The sequence below is a fragment of the Sander lucioperca genome, chromosome 8 (assembly GCF_008315115.2).
Source record: "Sander lucioperca isolate FBNREF2018 chromosome 8, SLUC_FBN_1.2, whole genome shotgun sequence".
Taxonomy (NCBI): domain Eukaryota; kingdom Metazoa; phylum Chordata; class Actinopteri; order Perciformes; family Percidae; genus Sander; species Sander lucioperca.
In genome coordinates this window covers 41560515-41571347 of record NC_050180.1, presented here as the reverse complement: position 1 = coordinate 41571347, position 10833 = coordinate 41560515, and the positions used below count along the sequence as shown (strand labels likewise).

Here is a 10833-nt window from a genome sequence, read left to right as displayed (position 1 = left end):
AAACAAACAGAAATCACAACTTGCCTAATCACTCTCCTCTAGTTCTTGTGGCGTTGAGGTCATTAGGTCTGATATTTGTGCTGCTGTGCTTTACCATAGGCTGATAGTTGATGATTTGGCTTTGTTAATCCTTGCTGTAGAGAGCTCAAGCATAACTATGTCCAGAAAATACGCCAACCACTGTTTTATACAATGCAAGTGAGGGGGGAGCCAGCATTGAGCTATCATTTTCTTGGTTGCAGTTGAGCCGGCTAGCCAAATTTTCCTCTGTCTCCCAAGCAGGTGTAATTTAGAGTCGACATTAAGTAACAAAACAATCGGGTCAGTAGGAATTCGACATCCTATCACATCAGATATTATTGATGTTGTTTTATTCCAGAACTCATGCACCTGTTCACACTCCCAGACCATGTGCAGGAAAGTTCCAGTTTGTTCAGGTTGACAGAACGTGCAATAGGGAGTAGGAATGACTTTAGAGACGCATCTCTTCTGAGGAGTCCAGTATGTCCTATGACATATGTTGAAGTGGATCTGCTGGTGATTTGGGTTCTTGGACATCTTGAAATCTTGGACACTAATCCTCTCACAGGAAAATCAACAAACCATTTAATCCCCATGGCACTCCATAACATTTTAGGGCTGATCTTAAGCGTTCATCTGGTGTTTGAATTGACTCTGGTTTTGTCCTCTGACTCGAAAATACATTACATTCAGTTAGGTTTAATATTAGGACTGGGTATCGCCAGTGATTACCAGAATCGATTTCGATTCAAATTAGGTATCAATCAGGTTAGGGAAATTTCAGTTTCAATACCAGTTCATCTTGGATATAAAAGAGATTCTCAGAGAACTTCTGCTGTAAATTGTACAAGCAACAAGCAACTCTTAGATATGTTTTATAATGCACCAACTTAATGTTTAGATTAAGAACTGAGTCCCAAAAAGTTTGTTTAAAGTACGTTTTACTTAACAGGACTAACATGACAGTCATTGACAAACTACAGCAGTCGTCAACATAAAATATAATGCAGCTGTTGACTTAAGCAGTGGAGTAGAGTGACCATAAAACAACTCTACTATATCTATTTTTTAGCTGATAAAAAGGGATTCGGCCCAATTAGCAACAGCAGCAGCATTTGCAACACACTCATGGAGGCGATTAAGGTACTTTAAAACCCTTAGCGCCCTTTTGCCCCCACTTGCGTCAAAAACACACTGCTTCTCAGAGTCATAACTCTCAAATCTGAACTCACAGACATGAAAAACAAATTTGCAGATTCTGTGTGACTTACGTGTTCAGGGGATGTAATTATCTCTGATATCTCTGGTGAATAAATGTCCATAAATCTGCCTAGAAATAATAGAAACAATACGCTCCCTATAACTGCAGAACTTGCCTGAGAATCTACATGTTTTATCTTTTTCGTGAGTATAAAGTAATCCAGCGATAGTTGTCTGTACATCCATGTTTAAACTGCAATCAGGAGCTGCTAACAGATGATTCGGCATACTTCTAATGGACACAGTTTGATTGAATGTAAACAAATATAGGCTAGAACAACAGGGCTCTGTGGTAACATTATACTTCATTTTACTTCATTATTCTTGTGCAGGAGACCAGAGAGCAGAGGATCACTCAGTACCATGAAGAAGCTGACACTCCATGTGTCCTGGTGAGACTACAAACTCCAAACTATTTCCATGTTTACCTTTTGTTTGTGTCGATAAAGTCAGTGTAATGTACATGTCTACAGCACTAATCCCAACAACTTAAGTCATACTCTCAGTTCCTCTTCTTAAATGCTCGCTTTCAGTCTGCCTTTATTTAAGATCACTGGTAAAGGCAGAGTGGGAATGTTGAAAAGCTAGCAAGATTTGAAAGTTGCATCTCCTCGGTGGCTCCGTCTATCCCCTCAATCTGCATCTGCAGCCTTTGTAGTCGCCGCTTTTTCAGCGTCAGACTTACTTCCGTTCTCCTGTATACTTGCAGTAACTCTGGCGACGACGTTCATTGAGCTCAGGCTCGTTCGCGGGAGGGGTAGAGTAGCCCCGCTGTGCCTACGCAAGGAGGCATTTCATTGTTTTTTTCCAAGCGCACCGCCAGGTTCTGACTGGTGGCCGTGTTTACAGGATTACAAAAGCTACAGGTGACAGATCTTTTTCGTTCCTTTTTCAGAGCCCATAAGTTCTTTATGCTGTCAGGGTGTAAAGACCATTTCAAACAATATATATAAAAAGTGTGTATTGGAAATAGTTACCGACCCTGCCTTTAAACTAGCTTGGAAAGATGTTGCACACTTCCTTCACAGATTTCTCATTGAAATGATTCTAGAGGATCTATGTACATAATTCTCTCCCTTTACAGGTACGCTTCTATTGTGAAAAATTAGCTGGAAGTGTTGACTTCATTTAAGAAAACAACATTGAAAAATTACTAAGAATTCTGATGGCAAATCTGCTGCTGTTATCTTTGTAAACTGTGAACAGTCGATTGGAAATTATTTGTCAACAGAATTCACGTAATCAGTGATCTTAGGGTTAATAATGATTGTTGTAATGATGGCAATAGAGCTGTGGAAATTTACCAAATACAGCCATTATAGCATAAGGTTTTCAATGTTTTATTGCCTTTATTTGTTTGAGAAGGCCACAGATAAATACCAGCTTTTTATCAGATATTTTATGGTCATTTTGTGCATCTTCAGGGTCTGAGAGAGGGATCCCTGCTGCTGGTGGAGGGAAACAAAGCCACACTACTGGGAACCACCAAGGCCAGACTCTTCTCCAGGTAACGTTAATACACACACACACGTCTCTTTCACACATCATGCACTGCACCCTGAACTTATCTATCATTACCTGGAGGAGCTTTATGTGAGAACCAGGCCCCCAGGAAGTGCGCCGGGCTTTAAAGCAAATTGAACATAAGCTGCATCTCATGGCCCTTATTTGATAGCTCCTCGACTCCTCACTCCTCGGCTGAACGGGAAGTTGTTCTGTCCCTCCTCGGTGAAGGCCGTCTCAAAGCTCTTATTTCTGCCACGAGGACCGAGCATTGAGGAGGGATCATCGTGGAGCGTGGAGCGAGCATGGAGGGGGGGTCATTGAGGAGTGAGCATCGAGGAGGGATCATCGTGGACCAAGGAGCAAGCATCGAGGGGGGATCATTGAGGAGCGAGGAGCGAGCATCGAGGAGGGAGCATCAAGGAGGGAGCATCGAGGAGGGATCATTGAGGAGCGAGGAGGGATCATCGAGGAGCTATGAGTGAGGATACAGAGAGCAGCCTTCCCGGAAGCCGTGCAGCTGAAGGAGTCGCTAACTCCGCCCAAACAGCTGACGAATTCATGTGACGCTTCAGAGGAAAGGAGGTCTCATCCCTCAAAAAAACATTTGCTCGTTGCCTCTCTTCTCCGATGATTTCCTCGTGTCTCTCCAGGGCTTCCTTGGTGGGAGGGACTAAGACGCGAGGAAGGGAGACAAGTAGAGGAGTCAGGGATGCAATTTAAGCGACATGAGATGCAGCTATAGTGTCGAAACAGTTGGCCCTCTGGCCCACAAAAACATTAAACTCTACGGTAAAACTTTTCCCACGGACTTACATGGAGAAAGAAATGTCTGTAAATTAGAGATGCACTGATTACAATTTTTAGACTGATTCCGATTTCCGATTTTTCATTGCGTTTGACCAGCGTCTACCCAAACGCCACCCCTCGCCCAAACCAAACGGAGGATTTCTAGGAAGTGAGAACGCGTCTGACACGGCCAATCTCTTGTTCTGTGCTACATGTGAGAAAGGGATACTCCGGACTATGTCCTCCCCTGATTCTACAAAGATCATATTAGGAAAAAGAAAGTTACTTCAGTAAAGTACTAACACCACTCTGTAGGGCCTCATGTACTAACGCTTTTGCACCCACTTCAGGCGTATTTGTTTCGCAACGTGCACGTAAAAACATGGCGAGGTATGTACAAACATGCCGCACTGAGGTAAAAGCGCAGACTGCCTGTCGCGGGAACTGGAAATGGCAAATTGCGCTTTTCCGTGTCATGCATATGCATTCACGGGAGGGTCAAGGGGAAAGTGGGAGTTTCCTATAAAGAGATGGGAGGGGAAGCGTAAAGTGCGCCTAATTATGTATTCCGCAGTATGTACAAAAACTGCCCGTGAAAGTGCGCCTCTATTTTGTGGTGAAAATTCTCCGCCTCTTAAAAGCAGGTGTAAACCAGCCACAAGCGGGTTTCCTGGCATATGCCTCCTGGTGAAATGAGCAAGACAAAGACATAGGCCAAGTAGACAAGCTGAAAAGATTTTTGCCACAAGGATCACACCTTTTCAGTTGAGTGAACACGAGATCATTAAGTGTTACAGATTAAGCAGCCATGCAATATTACAGTTACTGGAAGAAATCAAAGATGACATTGAATCTCCGACTCAGCGTTCACATTCCATTCCAGCAGTTGTTAAACTCCTCGCTACATTACAAATACTGGCATCAGGATAATTTCATACAGTCATAGCATCAGCAGTAGGAATATGGCAGTCTGCACTCAGCCGCATCATAGCACCAGTACTTAACGCTTTGCTACAGCACAATTTACGGTATAGTGGGCGGAGAAAGGTGCTGATTACCCGATGAACTGCAGGTTTGGTAAATACGATGTAAACTTAAGTATTACAGCGTGCGCTTTCTGCAGGTTGGCCATGGAGCTGATAACACTACGTTCGCAAATGTACGTAGATCTGGCCCTCTGTTACAGTAAAAGTCCTGCATTGAAAATGTTACTTAAGTATCATCAGGAAAATGTAGTTTAAGTATTAAAACATTTTAGAAAGTGTAAAGAATCCAACCAGTTGTGTGTGTAATGGTCTAATCATCTCAGCGTGACTTGTAGCCGTTATATTGTCGGCTAGTTTACTTTAGAATAAAACATCAGATTTATAAACTACATGTGTTCTGTGTGCAGTAATCTTAATGTGTAAAGTAACTAGTAACTAAAGCTGTAACAGATGAATGTAGTGGAGTAACTAAAGTAACTAGTAACTAAAGCTGTAACTGATGAATGTAGTGGAGTAACTAAAGTAACTAGTAACTAAAGTAACTAGTAACTAAAGCTGGAACAGATGAATGTAGCGGAGTAACTAAAGTAACTAGTAACTAAAGCTGTAACTGATGAATGTAGTGGAGTAAAAAGTATGATATTTCTCTCTGAAATGTAGCGCAGTAGAAGTAGAAAGTGGCATGAAAAGAAAAGACTCAAATAAAGTACAAGTACCTCAACATTTGGACTTGAGTAAATGTTACAGTTACATTCCACCCCTGAAAACCAGTAACAATAATCATGATGTGTTTTGTGTGTTTTAGGGGAAAGCCCACAGTGGAGTACGACCCTGGTAGTGACCTCAGCTTCCTGCTGACACATTGACCAATCAGAAGAAAGCAGGACATGAAGATCTCACCATGTCACAATGTCAAAACTGAATAAACATTTTAAAGAGAAATCTGTTGTGTTTCTGTGATGATGTTTTCTGACTTCAGTTCAGTACAAACTTGAGGTACTTGTTCTTTCCTTGAGTGTTTCCATGTTCTGCTCCTTTCTACTTCTACTCCACTACATCTGAGGTAAAAATTGTACTTTTTACTGCACTACATATATCTGACAGCTTTAGTTTATTGTTACTTTGCAGACAAAGGTTTTACGTACCACACAAGATACCAGCGCATCATGTTTTATATGTAAAGTATATCAAACAGTACATAGAAGCAGTCGAACCAGGTCATGTGTTCAGCAGGGACACATATCTGTGTTGGCGTGTTTAAACATCAAAGCTGTCAAACAAAACTCACATTGAGGACAAGTTGGTACTGTTAAAAGTACATCTTTCCAGGCAGTGGCGTCTAGGCTGTGGGATGTCTTGCCTCTCTCTCTCTACGTTGTGTGAATTCTGTCGTCCATCCATCCATCCATCCATCTTCTTCCGCTTATCCGGTCTCGGGTCGCGGGGGTAGCAGCTCCAGCAAGGGACCCCAAACTTCCCTTTCCCGAGCCACATTAACCAGCTCTGACTGGGGGATCCCGAGGCGTTCCCAGGCCAGGTTGGAGATATAATCCCTCCACCTAGTCCTGGGTCTTCCCCGAGGCCTCCTCCCAGCTGGACGTGCCTGGAACACCTCCCTAGGGAGGCGCCCAGGGGGCATCCTTACCAGATGCCCGAACCACCTCAACTGGCTCCTTTCGACGCAAAGGAGCAGCGGCTCTACTCCGAGCTCCTCACGGATGACTGAGCTTCTCACCCTATCTCTAAGGGAGACGCCAGCCACCCTCCTGAGGAAACCCATTTCGGCCGCTTGTACCCTGGATCTCGTTCTTTCAGTCATGACCCAGCCTTCATGACCATAGGTGAGGGTAGGAACGAAAACTGACCGGTAGATTGAGAGCTTTGCCTTCTGAATTCTGTTGAATCTTTTAAAAAGCAACTGAAGACTCTGCTCTTCAAGCAGGCTTTTAGTTAGTTGAGGGTTTCTTATGGTTGTTTATTATGTTTTCTATTTGTATTTAATTTTCTTGTATTTTAATTTGTTGTACTGTATTACATTTTATTGTGAAGCACTTTGTGATTTTTTATCTGTGAAATGTGCTATATAAATCAACTTTATTTACTTACTTACATCCAGGGCTAACCTGAAAAGGGGAATACGGAACGCCCAACAAATCCACAAACTTCGGATTAAGGAGCACTTCAATAACTCCGACCCCCGACGTTAAGTATGTGGTAAGGGATACAGGCCATCACAGACTACAGAAGAGCAAACTCAACCCCCCCTACCACCACTACCTCCTTTGCTAATGAGCCTAACAACTTCTATGAGTAGGGTGAATGTACGGAAGGCAGCTGGCCCGGATGGCATCCCTGCCGAGCAACTGAGTCTTTACCGCCATATTCAACCTGTCACTGGCCCAAGCTGTTGTTCCCGTGTGCCTCAAGACCACCACCACCGTCCCCGTGCCCAAGTGATCAAACCCAGAGTGCCTGAATGACTATCATCCGGTAGCACTGACCCCCATCATCACCAAGTGCCTTGAGAAGCTAATCTTAGCCCACCTCAAGCCCAGCTTTCCTCCTACACTAGACCCCCACCAGTATAGTACAAATATCAAATATCATCGAGTACCACACACACCCCAGTCATGGACTGTTCTCCATCCTGCCATCTGGGAGACGTTACAGGAGCCTTAGCACCAGCAGGCTCAGAAACAGCTTTTTTCACAACACCATAACGCTGTTCAATACCAAGACCCAACACTAGCCTTTGCCCCTGCTCCGCCCCGCTCCGCCCCCTCTCCTTTGGCACATGGACTATGGTCTGTCTGACTACCTCTGATCACTATGCACTTTATTAATGCACCTCAACAATGCACTATATATGATCATACTGCATTCTGTCTCTACTATTATACTATATACAATATATACTGTCTGATTTCTCAGAACTCTATGCACTTTACTTGCTAATGCACTTTAATAATGGACTAACATGATCATACTGCATTCTGTATTTTATGTCTTTTTTTAAGCACTGCTATAAAGGAAAAGCACTTTTAATGGTTGCACTACTGGTTAGATGTAAAACTGCATTTCGTTGTACTGGTTGTCCTTGCTTGTGCAATGACAATAAAGTTGAATCTAATCTAATCTTATTAAAAGAAGTTTAATATAACAAGTGTTTCCTTGTTCCTTTCCATAAGCACCACCATGTCGATCAGCAATTCAAACATGTTATCAGGTTTCAATAATATAAATGAGATTCCACTCCACTTGATAAGGGGGTGTCTGCGACTGGAAGAGAGGGGCGTAACTTGAAGGGATCTTGCAGGCTGCAGACCTTGTGGCGCTTTGATAAACTATATAAAGAGTGGATTTTCTATCAGTGACCGTCTCTGTTCTCCTCTCTGTCAGCCAATAATCACCTCAGCAAAGGTAATTATACTTCACTTTTTAACCATTTAATATTTAGACATTTTAAATATGAATTAAAATATTAAACCATATATATATTATATAACACACTTATAACTAGCAGGATACTTTAATGTGATAAATGTCTCACTGATCACAGTCATTAATTGTCTGCATTTATGTCCTTGTCTGCAGTATGTTGACTTTGTTTAACGTCTCTCCACAGATGGCATCAGGCTTTCAGTTTGCTTTGTTGCTCTGTTTGTCCATCGGACTGTTGGCTCCATCTGTAAGTAAAAACTATGCAACTATTAATTGAAAAAACAACTCTATGTGTTGCACATGCAGTATAATGCAGTGGTTTCCCAACCTGTAAGATTATGAGACAGTTATTAAATAATGTTACTAGTTTTAATGTAGGCTGAGTGCAAACTGTAAGCTGAAACATTAGATAAGTTTGTTCTGTGAAGAACTTTGAGCTGAATGTTTGTATCAAAGGTGCTATATCAATAAAGTTGAGTTGAGTAGTCCTGTAATTAGACTGCTCGTGTTTAATACGTCTTTTTGTGATCACAGTGTTGTGGACAAACCTGCTGCCCAGGTCAGTACAGTATCTCTGACTCGTTGCTCTGATTGTATTTGACTTGTTTGTTCATACAGTGTTACGTAGGGGTTTGTATTTTTTGTTGTGTGTCTCTTCTCCATGTTGATTTTTCAACTTGCAGATTTTACTAATCAAGTATTTTTCAGGGAGACCAAGATGTTGCAAAACATAAGATCTTAATTCAACCAAAGACCTGAGTTACTCTGCAGAGGAACTGAAGACATTCTCTAGCATGCCAGTCATTTATACATTTGGGAGGATGGAGTCCATATCAGTACATCACACGTTTAACATTAGCTAACGATACCACATAAGGCCATTGACCTCGCTGTCCCTGGCTGTACGCCAAGATGTTATCTTCCCGTACATCTGCTCTTGACTGATTGCATCACGTAGAAAGATATATTACGTCCTGATAGGGATTAGGGAGAAAATAATTATGTTAGGTTTCTGAAGGAAGGATGGGAGGAGCTTGTAGCAACATTTTCTATATAATTTATTAATAATACAAACAGAAGACATGCAACACTGCCTCACAGAAGTTAAAAAACTAAAGCGAGCTTGCTACAGACAGGCAGAGGTCGATCAACTTCACATGCTTCACTCAGTGCAGTCTGCTGCCGGCCGGCACAATGAAGGTCTCCTCCCTCCTTTATCCAGGGAGCTGAGTGAGCACAAGCAATAACCAACTAGCTGGAGAAGGGAGGGAGGAGGCACACACACACATGCAACAAAAAATACAAACTGCTACTGCTACATTGTCTTGAAGGTTCCTGCCCTCCTGGATGGACTCAGTTCGGCTCTCGCTGTTTCAGTTTCAACTTCCAGGGAAAGAATTGGATCGATGCAGAGGTACAGCAGTTTTATCAAGACTGTCCTGACCTATATTTAGATTTCTAGTGGCGGTGTCCTCTAGTGGCCATAGTAGTTATGACAGGAGCAAAAAATAAATCACTTTACTTCCTGCTTTGCTGCTGTCATAACTACTACGGCCATTAGAGGGCGCCACCACTATAAACCTAAATATGAGTCCTAATTGCTGCTTGAACAAACGACTTATAGGACTGTTTTTTGGGGGAGGACAGTCTCTAAAAGTATTAATACTTTGTTACAGTAAAAGTCCTGCATTGTCCAAAGGTATGTCAGTATATAAATGAGATGTCCTGAGATCACATCTGTTAAAATTGTGATTAGGTTTATGTTTTTTTCTTAAATGTTTTTAACTTATTATATTGTCTCCATTAGAACTTCTGCAAGTCTGATGGTGGGAATCTGGCTTCAGTCCACTCAGAAGAGGAACATGTATTCCTCAGAACCTTCATTAACCAAGTGAGCGGTGCAAACAAACGGACCTGGATGGGAGGCTTTGACTCAGTGCAGGTGAGACTTTTATCATCACAGGAAGTGATGTCACTCGTCTCTCGAGCTGTCGAGAAAATGAAATTTGATGAAAGAAATAAAGAACAGAAAGAGGAAAATTACTGTAAATAAGAAACAGTAAAAAGGAGGATCCTCTTTTGATTTTCTTTGACTTTGAACCAATCTCTCTCCTCCAGGAGGGTGAGTGGATGTGGTCTGATGGATCCACATTCGACTACAAACACTGGGGTGCGGGGCAGCCTGACAACAAAGGTGGAGTGGAGAACTGTCTTGAGATGAACTATAATGGTAAAAAACAACAACATATGAAACATATTGTCTTCTAAATAAACATGATGATCCAAAAATGATCTCTAAACTTATAGCAGGCGGTCATATTTGTAGTCTGAAAGATGAAAAGTTAAAATATTAAAACTCTGGAAAATCTCTCTACAGACAACTGGAACAACGCGCCGTGCAACATAATATATCCTTTCCTGTGCTCCAAGAAGCTGTGAGGCCTCCCTCCATCATGATCTCACTACAGCTCATCTATAATCTCTATCATTGATTCTCTTTCAGTTTGTTCTGCAGACAGAAACAGCTCTCTGCTGACAGACTCACTTTCACTTGTTTATTATCTGAAGAGTTAGGAAACGGTTCACATTTGAGTTTTAACATTAGAAGGAAACTGACTCTCTGAGCTGGACAAAAACATAATCAGTTATTGGACTTTTAATCTATAAATAACACAAAATGAAATACAGAAAACATTCAAATACTCTGACATCTTTTTCATTTTAGTTTACTGAATATTGTCTGTTATAACAGCATCCACTGATCCAATAAAATAAGATTCAACACACTTATTTGATTTCTCTCTGAGAGTTAATGTTCAGATCGAGACAACTC

At 41.8% G+C, this 10833-nt stretch overlaps 2 protein-coding genes across 2 annotated transcripts in view; both read left to right on the top strand.

Annotated features, from left to right (window-relative positions):
* si:dkey-69o16.5 (uncharacterized protein LOC100149419 homolog) overlaps nucleotides 1-5501 on the top strand; it is an 11815-nt gene extending 6314 nt beyond the window's left edge. Inside the window, exons 6-8 of the mRNA XM_031295013.1 lie at nucleotides 1614-1673; nucleotides 2706-2788; nucleotides 5365-5501. Coding sequence (XP_031150873.1) covers nucleotides 1614-1673; nucleotides 2706-2788; nucleotides 5365-5425 — 204 coding nt within the window. The 3' untranslated portion in view covers nucleotides 5426-5501. The remainder of the gene's footprint in view (nucleotides 1-1613; nucleotides 1674-2705; nucleotides 2789-5364) is intronic.
* A 2638-nt stretch (nucleotides 5502-8139) lies between these two features.
* Nucleotides 8140-10775, top strand: LOC116046621 (galactose-specific lectin nattectin-like). Its single transcript, XM_031295022.2, has 6 exons — nucleotides 8140-8247; nucleotides 8535-8559; nucleotides 9332-9414; nucleotides 9808-9942; nucleotides 10119-10231; nucleotides 10376-10775. Exons 1-6 carry the CDS (start codon nucleotides 8155-8157, stop codon nucleotides 10437-10439), a joined length of 513 nt encoding a protein of 170 aa, XP_031150882.1. The 5' UTR covers nucleotides 8140-8154; the 3' UTR covers nucleotides 10440-10775.
* Nucleotides 10776-10833: the final 58 nt, after the last annotated feature.

Bases quoted from the DNA above. Each gene is read 5' to 3' on its own strand.
- LOC116046621 (XM_031295022.2), top strand. From the start codon at position 8,155: ATGTTGACTTTGTTTAACGTCTCTCCACAGATGGCATCAGGCTTTCAG. The intron at 9,943-10,118 runs GTGAGACTTTTA...TCTCTCCTCCAG, and splicing joins GAGGCTTTGACTCAGTGCAG to GAGGGTGAGTGGATGTGGTC. The intron at 10,232-10,375 runs TAAAAAACAACA...AAATCTCTCTAC, and splicing joins CTTGAGATGAACTATAATGG to AGACAACTGGAACAACGCGC.